The sequence below is a fragment of the Rhyacophila brunnea genome, unplaced genomic scaffold (assembly GCF_057557595.1).
Source record: "Rhyacophila brunnea isolate RB1 unplaced genomic scaffold, BYU_Rbru_1.0 scaffold_5, whole genome shotgun sequence".
Classification (NCBI taxonomy): Eukaryota; Metazoa; Arthropoda; class Insecta; order Trichoptera; family Rhyacophilidae; genus Rhyacophila; species Rhyacophila brunnea.
This window is the reverse complement of record NW_028233170.1, coordinates 29798337-29818581: the sequence shown is the minus strand read 5'-3', so window position 1 is coordinate 29818581 and position 20245 is coordinate 29798337. Positions and strand designations below refer to the sequence as shown.

Below are 20245 nucleotides of genomic sequence, written 5' to 3'. Positions count from 1 at the left end.
TGATGACGATTTTACTGATAATAACTAATTTAATAAAATTTAGCTTGCCCACTCTACACAAAATTTATGACAGCAAATTTAATTCTAGATCCTTACATTTATTTTTAAAATCTTCTGTCATTGAATATGGACCGAGAAGAGTAGAAAGAAATAAAGGAGGTTTTCATTAAGCAGTGAATTGACCCCAGCTGACTATGATGACGATTTCACTAATAATAACTAATTTAATAAAATAAATATTACCCACTTTAAACAAAAATTATGATAGAAAATATTAGATACTTTCATTTGTGAATGAATTTGAAAATTCTGTAGAAAATGAAATAAATGTAGACATAATATTATAAATGATGACATTATCTATAGTTATATTATAACGCTTTCAGCATTGATAATATTAGGACCTTATTTTATAAAAGTCTTATGAATTCATTGCAAAAACACGTTATTCCCCAATGAAAGCAATACCTACTGGAGGCACAAAGAATTATAAAATTTACAACAACAAATAAATTAATACGTAACGGAAACAAAAATGCTCTCGTTTTCAAGCAACTATTTTTTATCAGAGAAGGAGTTTGTCAAACTATAAAAGCCTTCGCCAGTGGTAAAACAATATCACTCGCTCCTCAGCTAAACTTTCAAAAACTACTCAAAATGGCATTCAAGGTGGTGAATCATTATAATCGTGTATTTTGTAATTAATTACCAATTAGTTTTTGTAATTTTTTCATAGTAATATTGTAATATTTAAAAAAAATATTCGATAGTGTTATTTTTTTTAAATACAAGTGATTTCTAAGTTTAATTCATTCCTACATTAATAATACTATATATAAGTTATTTTGAATTTGAAATGATATGGGCTTTATGTTAAAAATACAATACACGTTTTTGTTTTTTATTCTATATTACTTCAATGACATTTTTATACTACATACATTTTTTAAAAAAATATTTTATTTTGCATCAGTTCATACATACATGAAACTAAAACCAAAAGAATTTATCGTGAATCAAAGTCGTACATATTTTGCGAAATAGGAACATCCTTTTTTTAATTATTATTTTTTCACAAAACGATGTTTTGTTTTTGAATATATACGTGGATATAATAAAGTATAATTGTTTTAAGATGTCTATTCCATTTGATGAATCTTTAGGCACTACTGCCTGAAGATACCGACAGTCAAAACCCGGGTCACAAAAAAGTGGAATAGTAGAAAACTTACATCAATTTACCAAATTTATTCATCAAGTAGCCTCAGTCGATTGTATTCATTTTATTTTACTGTATATTAACCAAATCGTAATATTATTATTCAAACCATTATTATATTATTCATTTTCTTTTTCAGTTCTTCCTGATGGCAGCCCTCGTGGCTATGGCTCGTGCCGGAGCTTTGGGAGTCGTCCCCGTAGGAGTATCTTCTCCCGCCCAATACAGCTACTCCTACGGAGTGGAGGATCCCTTCACCGGAGACAGCAAGAGCCAACACGAAACCCGCGTAGGAGATGTCGTTCAGGGTCAATACTCCCTCACCGAGTCCGACGGCACCCGTCGTACTGTGGATTACGCCGCTGATGCCGTCAACGGATTCAACGCTGTCGTCCGCAAGGATCCTCTCGTCCATGCCGCCCCAGTCGCCGTTGCTGCCCCAGTTGTCAGTGTAGCCCGTACTGTCGCCGCTCCTCTCGCTTACACCGCCCAAGTTGGTGCTTTAGGATACAATTCTCCTCTTGCCTACTCTGCTCGTGCATCTCCTCTGGCTTATTCCGCCCATGCTTCCCCCCTTGCCTACACCGCTCCAGTTGCCAGATACACATCTCCCCTCGCTTATACTTCCCAAGTATCTTCTTTGGGCTACTCCTCTCCCCTCACATACTCTGCTCACGCATCTCCTTTAGGCTATGCCGCATCTCCCCTCGCATACTCCGCCCACGCATCTCCTTTAGGCTATGCCGCATCTCCCCTCGCATACTCCGCCCACGCATCTCCTTTGGGTTATGCCGCTTCTCCTCTCGCTCTCTCCCACCATGGACTCAACTATGGTTATGCCTATTAAGTGAACAAAATCCATAATATTAATTTATTATAGCTGAAATTACGATTATAAAGCGAACCTTTTAAAGACATATAAAAATATGAAATTAAAACCATTTTAAGCAATTATATATTTTTAATGTTTTACTTCTTTTGTCCTTTTGTATAAAGATATATTATCTTTTTATTCAGTCATCTTGGCAACTATTTTTCAAATAAGTCGACTATATTACGTCAAGGGTTTAATATCCCTTGAATAATCTAGTTTAACATATTGGTTGCAAAGCCCACGGTTGCAAAGATGAGCACTCCTCTAGTAATCAATTTGTCTTCCCTCTTAACGATTGTGGCTAGTGTATCAAATCTTCACCGAAAATTCTAATCCCAGGATCAATGTTATATAAATTTAGTAAAGACAATTACAATTAAAGTAAATATACATGTGTAAGTAACAATCTAACTATGAAAAATTGGCAGCAAGTTTCTTATATAAGGGCGAACAAACGACAACCATTCCATCCTGAATGATTCGGGGTTATAATATGATATTGTTATAGGTATTGGAGCCAACATTGACTAAAATAATTTCTTTACCCTTGATAATCACCCACCACGATTGTCAGTACTGCATAGCATAGATACGCCCGTGGTGTCCTTTCATCTGGTTACTTCAGCGAGTCAGAATCAGTCCACGTTATTTTCGTATTGTTAAGTTCGCGCCAATTTCCCCAGTGCGGCAAAACGTCCAACCCTTCAGCGCACATATAGCGTTTGTAGCATCTTTAGGGCTGGCTCGCAGATTTAATATTACATACTTATATTTTTCTATGATAAGCAAAGTTTTAAAATTAAATATTCATCATATAAAGATTAAAACTGCAACATAATATTTCTTTAAATAAAGAGTGCTTTTTATTTTTTTTAAAACCAACAATATATAACCACATTATAAAGTTGTGCGGTTTTTGTTTGAATTCCAGGCTTGGCAAATTCACATGTGTCAAAACATGGACTTAATAATATGTGCAAGTTGCTAATACATATCTTTTCAGGTAAAAAAAACTATTAATACAACCTCCAGTCAGTGTAAGCCCATATAATCCACATAGGATCGAACATGGTAGATAATTTATTTACTAGAGTAACTTACATACATTAAATATATTAATAGAATATTCTTGCTTGTCTTACAAATTAATGAATTCTCCTAGTAAGTCCTCCATACTCTCTCCCATACTAAACGAATAGGTTCTTAACTATATGAGCGAAACATGTATTGTATCAAATATGTAGTAAATACCTTTTTATACATATAGGAAAAAATTTGCTTTCAAATTAAGTGGTTTTATTATGTTTTAATGCAATTATTGAAATATGATAATTTACATAATACCAATAAAAAAAATCTACCATAAATCACGTTACCTTGTCAATGTCAAAAAGATCGAGAGTCATAACCACTATTATTCAACAGGTGGGATTAAATTAATAACCCAGAAAATCTTGTTTTTTCTGTACATATTCTGTCACGTTGATTGGATATATATGATTAGATACATGCCCACATATTTTACTGACCATTATATTATGTCAGTATGAATAATAGAATAAATTGTATAAATTGTTCTGTGATTGAGTGCTGAGGGTTGTGTGATTGAGTTCAAATAATATTGTTTTGGATCAATCATGTTGCCGGTTGCGTAAATGAACAAAATCTACATTGAAGAAATTAAATATTATTATAATGACAACACTGTTTTCCGATGACATTTATGAAGAATCGGGGTTTTTGCATGCAGATCCACGGCTATTCATCACGAGGAGAATCATGAAGATAAAAAACATGCTTTTTATAGATATATGCTATAATCATGATAAGGCTTAGGATATAGGTACCTAAAATATGTAGATATAATTGGAAAATGTGTGAAAAATTTCATAATTATGTGCTAAAAAACAAAAATAGGTGCTAAAATATATATATTTCAATAGTTCAAATATATTATTTATTCACAAACAGATAACACACTATTACAATAAATAGTAAAATAATGCTTCAAATTTTCGAAAGTGAATCTTTGACGATTTGATCTTAGCAAATTTTTATACATGGAAAAACTTCTTTCCACTTCTACAGATGCTATTGTTGCGTATGTAAATAAAACTATTTTGAAGTAGAAAAAATTGAAACAAACATCTGAGGCATCTGATAGATTTTCCAAAAGAGCTTTAACATTCTGCAGCGTTTGAAGTCCAGTATTTTTATTTAAAACACTATTTAATTGTGTACTTATTTTTATTCCAATTGGTCCAGTGCATCTATTCTATACACAAGACTGCTTTCGGCCGCTACAACAGCTCTCTAGAATTGGAAAGTATCAAAGTATTAGCATTTATCGTAACAATTACAATACGTTAGTTGTAATTGTTACAATAAGTGCGATGTTTCAACAGCACTTCTCTTGGCTATGCTAAATTTCAGAGCGAAATAGTCAGTTTTCACTGTTTAGACGGCCAGCTTAGTGCAATTGTTACAATAAATGCTAATACATCGATACTTTCCAACCCTAGATAGCTGCCGTAGCGGGCCGACAGCAGTCTTTTGTACAGAATAGATGCCCAGGAACATTTTTTATTTTAGCAACAGTATTGTTTTAAATGTTAATTTGCTTCACTAGTGACTTTGTAGATGATTCTAACATTTCAATTATGTTTACCAGATGACCATAATTTGAAGTGATGAATGCCAATTCATTTTTTATGGAACGGTTTCCCATTATTTTTGTGTTTATGTGAAAATATGTGCTTAAACCTAGAATATGTAAAAATATGTAATTATCCAAAAATATTTAAAAATAGGAGCTAACAAATAGGGCTTAAATGTTTCAAAATTGTCTGAAACAGATAGATATTTTTGATATTTTGTTGTGGGGCCGCTAAAAAAAATATTTAAATACCTAAGAATAATAAGCCTAATCGTGATTATTCTATAAACAAAAACACTGCTAAAAATATTTGAAAATATTCACAATATCAATATTTTAAATAACCATGCGCTTTTGTTTAAAGTTCAATGACTACACATTTCCAATAAACCTTACCATCTTTTTAGTATTTATGGAGACATATTTTATTAATCTTATTTAAAATAATTACAAGATAAAAAGAACTTTTTAAATACGTTTTTAAATTTCCTGTTCAATTATTATGCTCAATATGACAAACAAACAAACAAATATAGAATACTGAAATGTCATTTTGACATTTAATTTTGATTTCCATAGTAACGCACGTAAATATATTAATAATTTAGTTGCTAGGACCACCAATAATAGTCGTACTTTTTACGGATTTTTCTGAAATAACTTTCCATATAAAACAGAATTAACTGAAAATGAATTGAATTCTGCTTAAAAATGTCTAAAAGTATTAAAATAATGCATTGGCATCGTGTATTGATATATTCTAAGAGTTTCAAATGTCTAGCTAGTTCGGAAGTTAGTTAAAAATCGATTGCAAGATTTCTACTTTACAAACAACCACTGGACAAACAAGAATACGAGCTAATAAAAACGTTGTAAAATGCAACGGAGATTACCCTGTCAATCACCTTTAACACGTTATCCTAATGTGACATTGTGGCTATCCTCATAGCATTCAACCCGGATAATATGAGAACATATGATTGACGTCACTTCTCGCCAAATGGCGGATTTACAGAGTAGATGCCCAATTCTACTGAACTGACTGATTTTGAGACTATTAAATATAAAATAAAAACTATAAATCACATCATTTAAATAAAATGGATGACAGTGATGACATATAATATCATTATTGGTTTATTTTTGATATATAAGTACGTATTTGTTTGAGAGATTCTGTTAATTTTAAATTAAATTTATTTATTTTATATATTATAATATTTTGATGTTAGTTGCAGGGATTTTGTTATGCTTTAGGTAACTAATTTTGTAAGAAATACGATAATGTTTTGAGGCCTCTTTTAAATCTTGTTATGAATCAATAATTGCGTTATCTGCGTCTAAAACACTCTGCTGACCTTGAAACAGTCAGATGAGTCATATTAAAGAGTAATGAGAGGTCCTTGAATAAATTTTTATGTTCACTAAAAATCTGATGAATTACATTATCAGATCGTATCAGCTCTTCCATGTCTCTTAAAAATAATGAGTTCTGTAGTGGTTTATTTTATTTTGATCACTAAATTATAAGTATTAAAACATAAATTATTATAATATATTATACTATTGTTCGTAGACTATTTTTAATAGGAAAGTGTCAAGAGAGAATATATATATTGACTCTTTCGAGTGAAGTTTCCAGGATAGTAATGATAAATCTAAATAATTTTCTTTTCAGTTATACATCAGTCCAATGAGCGTGTACTCAACGAGTAGGCTAAAGGTTCCAATAAAATAAAATTTCTTTAGGTAATAACGTATTGTAGCTACCTATTTACTACGTTTATTTGATATCTTTATACAGTTAATGCACTGGGTAAAATCAATTTAAATATTTAAAACATTATTTTAATAACCATAGGCGAGGTGGTTGGAACCGTGATGGGATAAGGAAAGGGGAGAGGCGGCATAACCCAAAGGAGATGAGTGACCGGCATAGTTCAAACCAGCTGCGTATCCGGAGAGGGGAGTATTGTAAGCAAGAGAAGATGCATGGGCAGTATATTGGTGGGGGGCAAGAGGGGCAGCATGAGAAGAGTAAGTAAGAGGGGTGGCGTGGGCAGAGTATGCGACAGGGGCGGCGTGGGCAGAATAGGCGACAGGAGCGGCATGAGCGGCATAAGCGACAGGGGCGGCGTGGGCAGAGTAGATGGCAGGAGCGGCATGAGCGGCATAGGCGACAGGGGCGGCATGAGCAGAATAGGAAACGGGAGAGGCATGTTCCAGAGGAGCAACTTGGGCGGCATAAGAAACTGGAGCTACTTCAGCAGTATAGGCAACTGGAGCGGCTACTTCAGCGGTGTAAGCAACTGGGGCTGCGATAGTGTGAGCAACAGAGACGGCTGGAGCGGCAATCGCTACTGGGGCAGCAACAGCTACTGGAGCGGCATGGATAAGAGCGTCATTGCGGACGACAGCGTTGAATCCGTTGATTCCATCAGCAGCATAATCAACAGTGCGGCGAGTGCCATCAGATTCAGTGAGGGAGTATTGTCCTTGAACGGTGTCTCCGATACGGGTTTCGTGCTGGCTCTTGCTGTCTCCGGTGAAGGGATCTGTCACATCATAAGCGTAGCTGTACTGAGGAACATGGTCATGTTCGGCGTGTCCAGCGTGTCCTACTGCCACGGGAACTACTCCCAAAGCTCCGGCGCGAACCATAGCCACGAGGGCTGCCATCAGGAAGAACTATAAATGAACAATAATTATTATATTAATAACTCATTTATATAAGCTTGATTTTTGTTTACAGTTAGGTACCTACCTACTAACTAAAACCCTAATAATCGAACCATTCTGTTACTTTTAATGACAATGAACCATAATATATTTTAGATCGTATGATAAAATTTCAAGAAAATCTAAGGATGTACTACTGTATCATACGATGTAGAAATTCAATTTAAACTGAATTGAACGGAAGCATAGCAACTGCGCCACATTAAAAAGCTCCATACAATAATTATTACAAATACTTTTCACAATAAGCCAATAAAAAAAGCAATAAATAATAATTGTAATGAATGTTGTTCCTTATTTACCTTGAATGCCATTGCAAAGTAGTTTTGAACGGTATGCTAAACTGCAAATGATATTGTTTACTATTTGGTCTCGCATTTTATACTTTGTCAAACTCCTGATAACTGAACAAAAAACCAATCTTACACGATCTATTTGAGTGATAAAAACTAAGTAAGTAGGTACTTACTTACTTTTACCATTACCTACACGGGAGATAAAGACCACACTGAATATAAAATTTACAGTTGAAAATATTTTTTATTCTACTAGTAATTCACAAGATTTAATAATGCATCGTTCTTTAGTGTAGATACATTAAGGCTATTATACCTCAGTTGTGGCATGGTATAAAAAGATCGTGGCTAGGCGATGCGCGTATTGTGCAAATGACGCGTGCCGAACGAAATATAATTTGTCATATAAATCCAACATGCGTCCATTTAATACTCTGATTATTGTTTTATTAGTAACAATAATAATATATTCATTGAAATGTTTTCTTTTTCAAGTAAATGGGTAACGTTTTTTAGTCATCTTTACACGATTTAAGAATTAATACCACCGTCGCCATCACGAAACAAATTGACGTGTTCACAGCTCGACGTTCGCTCTCCGATTGCCAGCGAGTCCAAAATTTCGTCGCACATATATTTGAAAATTATTTGCCGTTTCACTGATGTATCGTCTTAACTCACTCAAAGTACCTATTTCCTTGTATTCTTTGTGATTTTGCTGTTCCTCCTCACATAGTGGTTTAAGTACCGTCTTAACAAAATCGATAAACATCTTAGGCGCATAAATATTGGTTGATTTATTTATAATGAGGTATAGAGCAAATGGCTAAATTGGTAATCCACATTGGCCGACACCCGGTGAACGTAGGTTGCCGAGTTACAATTCCTCCCGGCACCAGGGCTCTAAATTGACCGGAGCGCACCGGAGCGCCATTCCTGTTCGCTCCGTCTCGTAGAAAAAATATTTTTACCGTCTGAGCTAGATAGGTCATATAATAGAAAATCTAACACACTTATTTTTATAAAATACACATAAAATAAGTATATAACTGAGTATATAAATATATTACAAAAAAATGTCGAGCACTCCGGTTAGTAAACTTTTATATTTCGAGCACTGCCCGGCACATATTATTTTCAAAATCTTTTCTAATAACTTGCATATTTATGATATTAAAATGTTTGAATATTTTTAGAGGAAGTTTTGTAAAATTACTTATGTTCTAGAAAAAACTAGACGATAATGTACATAACATATATAACAAGTTTTTTAAAAAATGGCATCATTATTATTGGTAGTAATTAGACAAATATTTTATGTTCCATGCTAAATTCGTTATTAAAATGCAAAAGTGGCACAAAATATATAGAAGAAATAAATATATATAAACAATAACAGTAGCGCAACGTGGCATGGGATGGTGATTGTTGTGCATAACGCGGAAGGATCACAAAAGAAACCAATGGATAAGGAAGCAGATAAGAGTACGCGATGTGGTACAGGTTGCTTAGCAGATGAAATGGTAATGGGCTGAATATGTCGCTCGGCAAGTGGACAACCGCCGTGCAAATTCCGTCATATAATGGTAACCAAGGAGCACTAAACGCCCACAGGGATGCCCTAAAACCCGCTGAATATACGAACTCGTAAAGTTCGATGGATTACGTGGCAGCAAAGAACTCGGGACCGAGAATAGTGGAGGGAGCGAAAGGAGGTTTTCGTCCAGCAGTGTATCGACCCCATCTGATGATAATGAAGAATAAATAATATACACACATAATAAAATTGTAGGTAGTATAAACCAAAGCCTATTTACAGGGTAAATCGTCGTTCTTATATTATTTTCTGCTCCGTCATACATAATAATATGTACAATGAATGATTGACAGTTGGACGTATTTCTGCAAACAAGATCCAACCATCACGTGTAACATGTTGAGAAAATTTAATATTTGAGGGATGATTGATTTAAAAAATATGATTTGTGATTATTTAATTTAAATATCTGATGGGATACTTGAATAAAATCAAATAATCACATATCATTTCAAATCAATCTTAACTCAAATATTGAATTTTCTCAACATGTTACACGTGAGGGTTGGATCTTGTTTGCAGAAATACGTCCAGTTATTCAATCACCCTTTTAATAAAAAAAATCTGAATTGATTGGATTTAACCTATCTCTATTCCAAAATAACATATTATTAAATTTGACCCAGCCGTCAATTTCGAACCAATTATTCATCAAATTATTTAGAAGCAATAATCTCCACAGGGTTTAATAAAAATAAAATAATAGGTAATTGTAAATTTTAGAACTTTTAAAAAATTAGACTATATTATTTTGAGATAAATGTGGCTTGTCTTTTACAATAGATAAGTATTTATATAGCATTTTGTAATATATTACATTTCCACAGACACAATATTATTTAAAGTTACATCATTTAACATTATATGGTTATGCAATAATATTATTTTTTGTACTGTTACAATAATTTGTTTCTTATGAAAAATAAGTTAAATAATATTATAATGTGGTTTTTATTTTATTTTTTGTAAATTAGAAAAGGGTGGATATTTTTTGATTTCAATTAATAAAATACTGCCTTTTTAAAGTCTACTAAGTCTAAATACTGCCTTTTTAAGTCATTATTAAATACGGTGCAATGTTATAATGGTAACCTACGTAGGTATATCAATGTCCTTGGGAACGTGATATAATTAAAAGGCGGTAGTATATTTTATTTGTACACCGGAAAAAAATCTCCGCCTACAAAATTTTAAACTCAAACCAGTTTTCCAACACAAAATTTTTCATATTCAATAACCACATTGACAAATGCGTTGCGTTATTTTGTCAGATAAGTATACTTATGTCGAATAGTACAATCATTTTTAACTCAATGTCAAGAGAAGTATTTTTTTATTGATTATTATACTACAAAACCCATTTCTTTCTATGATTTGATCTACTAATAGTCCTAATGGCTTTTTTTAATAACTAAACATATCTAATCATAATTTTATTAAACTTCCTGTACTATTTTTTTATATTACAATTATTATAATGCTTACGCCATATTAGAAAGCGTTCAAGTTTCAAGTGTGCCTTGTAGTTCTAATCTGGTTCAAATGTAATGTCATTTACTGAATATAACCATTAATTATTGAATTAATTTAATTTGGTATTTTTAAAATGGTAAAGATGCGTTGGTTAAAAATCTTTGTGATTCATACGACCATGACTGCACTGAACTTGGAGGAAAAATGAAGCAAAGATCGCTCTGATGCTGGCCAATCTCTGATAGGCGATTACTTAAGAGACATAATATCAAATTTATAACGCCATTTGACAGAATAATTGATTTTCTCTCTACTACCCGCCACGTCTCCACACCTGTAATGCAGGCGTATACTGTGACATAACAAACGTTAGGCGATATTAAAAGTTGTACCAAAAGTGTCCCAGGAGCAACTTCCCAAGACCTTGGCATGATTTATAATTCAGTATAATGTATTGCGGTCAATTCTCGATAAGAAACGACCTTCTCGCTAGTCGTAAAATGCCGCAATCTTTTTAAAGTATGAGAAATTTGTCATAATACTGCTGACCGAAAAAAATCTACATATCTGTTGTGTTTTCAACATAAAATAATATTTATTTTGGTTCAGGTTTTGATCTGAAAAAGGGGCTTGCAAATGTCTGTTAAGATACCTATAACATGTTCGCTGAAATAAACATAATGCTTAGATATAAATATGCAGTACATAACGTTGCCGCACACTGTAGTACAATATTTATAAGTTGCACCAATAAGATGGAGATCTAATATTGAAATTCCGTTGGCTGGGTAAAATCCACTGTATGAGTAATATACGAGTATAATAATAAGTTACTCCAGTATCAGAGCACAGACAAACCTAATGTTGCATCATTTCCCTTCGCACAGCTCCACGACCCGCTCCTTTTGATGTGACTAATCGGCAGCGTATATTTTTATCATGTAGCATAGCCGCAGAGAAAGACACAATCGACTATGTTTTCTAAATCAACGAGACTGTATTTTGCACGATCAAGCAGCATTTGGAGTACCAGTGTACCTCGAAAATACGGCGAAGACATCGATTTTCAAAACTCAAATGTTAATACCATTGAACGTCGATCGTATGCCATGACTCACGTCCATATATTGACTCGCATTGAATAACCATCATTTAGTAATACAACGGTGACTTAATAATTAGTATGCCTTCATGCGACTGTGAGTCAGTTGGAAGCAGACACGATTAAGTTTGTTGTAAAGTTTCCTTAAAATCTTTTTCAAAAAATTAATTCCAACATGACATCTCAAATATGTATACCACCAATAAAACTATTCAGTATAATCTCTACACTTCAATAATTTAATAATGTCAAATTAATACCTAAGTCGAGTTTTTACATTTTGTTCAAAACGACTTTTATCTCAACGGTAGGTGAAGACGCAAACCTGAATTGAAACTTAGTATTTTTTTCTCATCTCATTTGTAACTTAATAAATAATTATCATTATCCTTACTTTTTGTTTTACTTCCGATTAAGAGAAAATGGTTATTCACCGTTATAGATTAATGTAAAATTTAATATTAATTATTGAGTTGGCATAGGCATCTCTCACACGTTGTTTTTTATCAATGAAAAAATTGAGTAATCACCCATCTCAGTGGATAAAGATACAGAATAGGTATTTAGTATGCAATACTATCAAAAAAATATTTTTTTGTTATTTTTATAGTAGTATTATAAGGTGGGTACAATTTATACTACGTTATAAATTAATTTAGCATATTTTCATAAATAGGTACTTATTTAGAATGGAGGTTTGAATTTGGACTATATACTGGTACCTATTTATGCTGTAGAAATGAATTTTCTTTGTTTTTTTTTTAAAGATTTCTCGGTTCATCAAATTTAGAAATAAATAATTATAGTACATCAGATCATTTTCGAAAGAAAATTGACATCATTGGTGTCATGACAAGGATTGGTGTCATAATTTGAAATTATAAAGTAAATAAGAAATATTTTTTAATAGATTCGTTTATTTTGCTTTTTATCTTAGCCTAGGAGTACAGTCGCAGCATTGTTTTAAATGATATTCTCGATTGAAATAAATATAGTTTGGTTTTTTTATTATTTAATAGGCATAAGTGGGGTTGGCTCCGTGGTAAGAGGCTGAAATGGGAGCGGTGGCGTAAGCCAAGGGAGAAGAGTGGGCAGCGTAAGAAAGGGGACCTCCGTATCTTGCGATTGGGGCGGTATAAGCGAGGGGAGACGCATGGGCAGCGTAGGAAAGAGGGGCTGAGTATCTCGCAACTGGGGCAGTGTATGCAAGAGGAGCAGCATGGGCGGAGTAGGCAAGAGGGGCAGCATGAGCTGAATAGGTCAGAGGAGAAGCATATCCCAAAGGAGCGGCTTGGGCAGCATACGAAACTGGGGCAACTTGGGCAGCATAGGAAACTGGAGCGGCAACTTGAGCGGTGTAAGCGACTGGAGCAGCGACAGTACGGGCAACTGTTACGGCTGGGGAAACAGCGACTGGAGCAGCAACGGCGTGGGAAACAGAGATGGCAGGGGCGGCAATGGTGCGGGCAACGGTCACCACTGGGGCAGCTGGAGCGACGGCAATAGGAGCGGCAATGGCGACAGGGGCGGCAACAGCTACTGGAGCAGCGTGGACGAGGGGATCTTTACGGACAACAGCGTTGAATCCATTGATATCATCAGCGGCATAATCAACAGTGCGGCGTGTTCCATCAGATTCGATCAAGGAGTATTGTCCTTGAACAGCGTCTCCGATACGGGTTTCGTGCTGGCTTTTGCTATCTCCGGTGAAGGGATCGGTCACATCATAAGCGTAGCTGTACTGAGGAACGTGGTCGTGTTCAAGGTGTTCTACTCCTACGGGAACCACTCCCAAAGCTCCGGCGCGGGCCATAGCCACGAGGGCTGCCATCAGGAAAAACTGAAATATAACAAAATTAATTTATTAGACACAATATTATAAAAACTATTTTTTTCCCGAATAAAACGATTCATTATTTATAGAATACAAATCATATTATTTGAAATTTGAAATAATGTCACCAAATTGCGAAATACAGTTAACATATTGTAAATACTGGTAGTATAATAATTATTAAGTTTGTATAATTTATTTTATTTCTATATTGTTTGTAAAACTGCACTTAGTTTTTTGTATTATTTATCACATCACTATTGAATATTATTCTAAAGTGGACACTTTAATCACTTTGATTAATTCATTAAGAACCCACCTTGAATGCCATTTTATAAGAGTTTTTGAATTGTTAGTAACAAAGCAAATGATACAGTTTCGACGTCGATATCGGCTTTTATACCCACAACTGAGGTCGCACAACTATTTGCAATTACGTAGTGCGAATAAAAAATAAAGCACATGCCACATTTTTTTGTGTAACAAGCTTTGCGAGATCCTACTTACGGTTTATTTATTGAATCATGTACAAGTCGACCAGTTTTAAATTATAACACCTACCAGTATTTGTATCATTTTGTATTCACTATCTTTTTATGGCAAGTTTTAATAATTTATAACCGACGTTTTACGATAGAAGTATTTATCTATCATCGCATTATAAATAACCAAAGCATAATATATTTCATTTGAAAGACTGTAACGTCTTTTGTACAAAAAAAATAAATAAAAAATCAGGACATTTAATAATTATTGTTAATAATCACTATTTTGTAATGCATATTTATAAATGAATGTCATTTTTAACAACTCTTATAATAACAAAAATGTTAAACTTTAACAGCTATTAATTTATCACAACTGTTTTTTTTAAACTATTAATATAGATTATTATAATATATATATATATATTAAGATTATGCATCATAATTTATAGAATACCCAAATGAATAATAATTCAGCTTTATTCTTTCCAACTTTGTTAATGCTTTATGAAGACGTATATTATTTAATGTCTCCGTGCAAACTATTGTCTCATCGACATATAAAATTTTGATTAACATCCAAAAACCTCATTGCATATTTTTTTTATTTTAGGTATCTCTTGATGTATTTAGTATCTTTCATATCATCATCATAAGCCGGGGTTGATCCACGACTGTATGAAGGCCTTCCTTAGCTCTCTCCACTTTTCACAGTTACTAGTTCTTTGATGCCACGTACTTTATAAACTCATATATCCAGCGGGTTTTGGTGCGTCTGCTTCTTGCAGTGGCGAAGGGTAGAGGTAGGCTGTTAAGATCCGCCATAAATAGTGCACGCTAAACTTTATCAGTAAACGTATTTGTTTTTATTGAAATAAAACTACAATTTACAAATGGTTTTGGTTAGTTTTTCAAATTCAATTAAACCCTGCGAAACCATGCCATAATAGATAAAAGTCAAAAAATACACATCTATCTATAAAATAACTAAAATTATGCAATTAAATCATACTTAATGAATTCAAAGAAATTAACCAAAAATGTGTGTAATATGTAGATATTCTTAATTAAACTAAAATTAATAAGTATGAATAAAAAAATGTGCGCAATTTTGTCATATCGTTCAAAATATACTAAAACTATTATGGTTTGATTTATGTAGGGTTTAATTGATTTTTAAAAACAAACACCATCTGTAAAATGTAGTCATAGTTCAATAACAACAAATACAATACGTATGACGAACAAAGTTTAATGTGCAGTATTTATGGCGGATCTTAACAGCCTACCTCCACCCTTAGCTACTGGCTTCTTGGGTACCTACCTCTATATCACGGCATTTTTCCAGCGGTTGTCCACTCGCGACATGTCCAGACCATTAATATTTCATCTGCTTAGCGACCTCTATCATATCATCTCTTGTCTGCTTCCTTAATGTAAGAATTATTATTGATTTAAAATAGTAAATTGAGTAAATTATAAGTTAGTCACGCAGGCTCTAAGTATCGAACCAATTTAAATATCACTGGTGATCTTATTGTGGCTGAATTAGTGTAATCATTATTATGAATGAATAAAAATAATAATTATCAATGAATTAATCTTACTTCTAAGCAGCCTATGATTGATGACCCGAGACCGTTAGGTAAATTTTTCTACGTATATAACTATAGGTAGATATCTGTAAATATTAAATAAACGTGTTGACATGAACTGAATGATTCCTATTGTCGAAGAATAAACGGCTCATAGGACTATAAATATATATAATAAAGATAAGACGTCACGGCACCAAGATTTAATACGGACAATCGTATATTTAACAGTTTCAAAATTCTGTGATATCATAATATGTATGAGGTGATACATTTAGGACTCGTTGGCCTGTCAGGACCTCTGGCGTTGTCCTACAACCCATTTTACCTTTGCTCATAAGAGTTTGTTGCAATTTTATCATTTATACTATTTATTCTTCCATTTCTTACAAGTCAAAGCAGTTACACTGCAATATTATTTTTATACCTATATTTTTTTTCTTTTAACGCCATTTTCTATTGAAAGTTTGCAAGTAAATTGCAGTAGATCTCCCAATCCTGAGCCAATCGTATCATATCACCAATACCTTTAAAATTTAACCATGTATAACGGTTGCGTTGTCAATATAATCTGATTATTTCCGCGCTTCTGCTACCCTCTACTTTTTCCTGCATTGTATGCTGGAGATATAAGTTATCTTGGCTCATAAGGTCTCCTTATTGATAAAGTGATCATCCTGGAAATATTTATAATATTTACTTAGAATTTTAACCCTGTGAAATGTACTTATATACTATATATTATTACAACTTAAAAGTTGTATCATTGATACTTCAAATATTAGAGCATTCACCTGGATTCTGAATGACTTGAGTTGTAATTTCAGTCGTCTAGATTTTTTGCCAGGTTCGAATCCTAGGTCTGGAATATACACAGATTGTTTTTCAATTTGTGTTTGGAGTCAAAGTATGGGCCTAATATTTATGTTGAGAAAGTGGCTAACATCCATTTCTCGTAAAAACAAATCTGTTAATGCGACCTGCACTCTATGGAGACCCATATGATCCATTAAGGATCAAACATGGTAAAGTAGTAAGTAGTAGTAGGTTTTTCTAACATACCTATATGTTTCTGAGGTTTTTCAAAACGCTGTATTTTGATACTCGATACAATAATTTCAGAATTTTATAAGTAATTCTTCCTTCCGACCATGTCCGATCCTGATAGGATCATATGGGCATCCACAGAGTGGACTAAACAGGATTAAAACCGATTGATAGAATATGACAGTTGAGAAGGTTGACTTATTGTAACAATTAACCACCTCAATACATAATTATGATAAACTACCGTCAATAGCCGCCCATAGCCGCCTTGTGTATAGAATCGGCCCAAAGATGTCTGTAGTTGTAACACCTTTTTAAATTACTCTTTTGTCAACACATGCATAGTACATTACATTTAATTGATAACTACAAAAATTGCAGTAAAACATATTCGGTATTTTTTCCATTGGAGTTTAGTTTCGTAATTTTAGAGTAATTGATATATTTTTGGATCTTAGTTGCAATGATAATATATTTGTTTTACAATAATTTAATATATTATTATCGTGTGATACAAGAATAGCCACGTAAATAAAACTGAACGGATTCAATTAACTTGACAGTTATATTATAATTATAACTGTTCTCAATATTTACATAGTCATATTAATATATTATTGGTCAAGCATAAAACACGGAACCCATGTGGTAAAACACGTTACCGCTCAGTCAGAACGTCAGTTATTAATAAAATAATTACATTTATTATCATTCAGTTCGAATATGTCACCCAACAGCCTTGATAAAAAAATTAATAGCCAAGAGGTAGTATTTTCGGCACCGGAAAAAACACTGCCCATGGACTTGAAATTGTACTCATGGTCGAATACTTTTCTTGCTGACGAAATTTTAGACTATCATATTATCAGTACCATTATGCAATGCTATCAATACGAGAAGGTCGATTGGATAACTTACGCCAGCCAGTGAACCACTTACACGTCTGAGACGCGATTTTTTTTATGTATGTAATCCATTTTGTTTATTCATTATTTATTTTAGAGACGCTTTAACCGTATTTTATGTACATCCTGAAAGAATAAAATGAAATTGATTTATTACGATTATCTATTTTATTTTGACATCTTACATATATTTTTCCAATTAAATTGTCAAGAAAATATGCTTTTTAATGGTTATTTTATTAAGTTGCTCTAATACAGTCGAAAATACCCAAACATTATTAACTGCAGGGGGTCTATTGATTCACATTTTTTATACATAAGTAACAGAGAGTTTCTTTGTCTGTGAATATATAATATTTATGTTATATTTGTGTTTTAATAATATAAAAATAATGGTCTTAAAATTTGTTTCGAATCAAAAATAATACCTTTTAAGTTTATTACCATTATTTATATTCAAATCAAAGCTCTCAATTATCTTGCTTTATTAATAAATTATGGTGCAATAATAAATATTTTTTTCATATTTTTTCAATTTTCATTTCGAACAATTTTAATCTGTATTTCAATGCAATGGATGTTTTAATTGATACTTTATTACAACCAGGTACTGTCGACCAATGGTACTTATGGAATTTGAATTTGAATTCTAATTGATTTGAGTTTTGTACTAAGTATTTATTCCATTTGAAGGAAAGTACAAAACTCATATCAATTATAATTTAATACTTTTGTTTCTGTTATTGATGATTTTATTCATGAATGCATTTAATACTTTACAATTTTATAGTTAATTGATATTAATAATTATAAAATTCTTCATAAAAATATATAATATGTTGATGTATTGAGTGAAACTGTTGAGTTAAAATATGGGTAGGTGGTAATAAGTAAAACATGTATGTTTTGTACAAAATGTCATTTTTATTTCATACTTTTTGTTTTATAAGTTATTTACATTTTGTAGTTTGATTCGATAGAAATTGCGATAGTCGTTTGAAATAAATAATTATTTGGGTGATTTGGTTTAATAGGCGTACGCAAAGTTAGCTCCATGTCCGGAGACTGAGATTGGGGAGGCATAGGCCAGAGGAGATGCATGAGCGGAGTAAGCAAGAGGAGAGGTGTAAGCCAGAGGAGATCCATGAGCAGTATATGAAAGTGGAGCTGAGTATCTAGCAATAGGGGCGGTATATGCGAGGGGAGAAGCATAGCCTAATGGTGCAGAATAAGCATGTGGGGCAGAGTAAGCAAGTGGGGCAGTATAGGCAACGGGAGCGGCAATAGTGCGGGCAACACTGACGACTGGGGCAACTGGAGCAGCGACAGCAACTGGTGCGGCGTGGACGAGAGGATCTTTGCGTACGACAGCGTTGAATCCGTTAATATCATCAGCGGCATAATCAACAGTACGACGTGTGCCATCAGAATCGATCAAGGAGTACTGGCCTTGGACGACATCTCCTACACGGGTTTCGTGCTGGCTCTTGTTGTCTCCGGTGAAGGGATCTTGCACGTCATATGCGTAACTGTACTGTGGATGGTGGTCGTATTCGGCTGATGCTACTCCTACGGGAACAACTCCAATAGCTCCAGCGCGAACCATAGCCACGAGGGCTGCCATCAGGAAGAACTGAAATCAAACATACGATGATTTATTAATACGACACACGGCCAAAATAAAATAGTTAATTTAACATACGCACATTATGGTTTTTATAACCATGGTTTAGATTTTTCAAATTTATAAAAAAAAAACTTTCTATGAATAAATAAAACTAGATATACTAGAAGTAAATTGTTTAGTATTCGAAATACAAAAATCTATTTTAATTTCACAAGTACAATTATTAATTCCAGATTTTTCTTAAAATAAGGATTATTAGGACAATAACTATTATTTTCGGATTATTGTATCGAACTTTATTTAAAAAAAAAAAACACTATTATGGTAGTTTTTACACCAATTCATTATCCTAAAACTACACAATAATGTATAATTTCACATAATCAAAACGTATTGTTTTAATTGTTCACCTTGAATGCCATTTTGCTTGGTTGGATGTGAACTGCAAATGATATCGTTGGGATGTCGAGTTCAGTCTTTTATAGTCCTTACTTGACAAAACAAACTCCCGCCTATTCTTCACCGGATTCAAAATATATTTTCCCACTCGCCACTCTGAATGCAGAGCCGGACTTTACATATTGTTTTAGCTGTGTGCGAGTTGACTGTTGACCCTTTCGTGCGAAACCATTCATTTAATTTACGACATTAATAATTAGAAACAAACTTTTTCAACTCATGAAAACGAATTTTATGATCAGTTCATAGCTTAAAATAACTATCAATATATCCAATCAAAAAAAAAACATTGTAGTTTATTTTATTATTGCTAAGATACTTGCAAAATTTTATTTGT

At 33.2% G+C, this 20245-nt stretch overlaps 4 protein-coding genes across 5 annotated transcripts; 1 reads left to right on the top strand and 3 right to left on the bottom strand.

The window, feature by feature from the left end:
* The first annotated feature begins 617 nt into the window (after positions 1-617).
* Positions 618-3541, top strand: LOC147066267 (cuticle protein-like). 2 transcript variants are annotated; one of them, XM_085955391.1, is made up of 3 exons: positions 618-669; positions 1359-1908; positions 1957-3541. In XM_085955391.1, exons 1-3 carry the CDS (start codon positions 658-660, stop codon positions 2064-2066), a joined length of 672 nt encoding a protein of 223 aa, XP_085811517.1. In that variant the 5' UTR covers positions 618-657; the 3' UTR covers positions 2067-3541. The 2 variants fall into 2 exon arrangements, with proteins under 2 accessions (XP_085811517.1, XP_085811516.1); XM_085955390.1 differs by having other exon boundaries at positions 1359-2066.
* A 2955-nt stretch (positions 3542-6496) lies between these two features.
* LOC147066266 (uncharacterized) lies at positions 6497-7842 on the bottom strand. Its single transcript, XM_085955599.1, has 2 exons — positions 7791-7842; positions 6497-7437 (listed from the first exon to the last, which is right to left on the bottom strand). The coding sequence occupies exons 1-2, from the start codon at positions 7800-7802 to the stop codon at positions 6598-6600; spliced, it is 852 nt and encodes a 283-aa protein (XP_085811725.1). The 5' UTR covers positions 7803-7842; the 3' UTR covers positions 6497-6597.
* Positions 7843-12838: 4996 nt separating this feature from the next.
* Positions 12839-14162, bottom strand: LOC147066265 (uncharacterized). Its single transcript, XM_085955600.1, has 2 exons — positions 14110-14162; positions 12839-13796 (listed from the first exon to the last, which is right to left on the bottom strand). Exons 1-2 carry the CDS (start codon positions 14119-14121, stop codon positions 12969-12971), a joined length of 840 nt encoding a protein of 279 aa, XP_085811726.1. The 5' UTR covers positions 14122-14162; the 3' UTR covers positions 12839-12968.
* A 4567-nt stretch (positions 14163-18729) lies between these two features.
* On the bottom strand, positions 18730-19902 carry LOC147066264 (uncharacterized). Its single transcript, XM_085955601.1, has 2 exons — positions 19860-19902; positions 18730-19455 (listed from the first exon to the last, which is right to left on the bottom strand). The coding sequence occupies exons 1-2, from the start codon at positions 19869-19871 to the stop codon at positions 18850-18852; spliced, it is 618 nt and encodes a 205-aa protein (XP_085811727.1). The 5' UTR covers positions 19872-19902; the 3' UTR covers positions 18730-18849.
* Between the last annotated feature and the right edge of the window lie 343 nt (positions 19903-20245).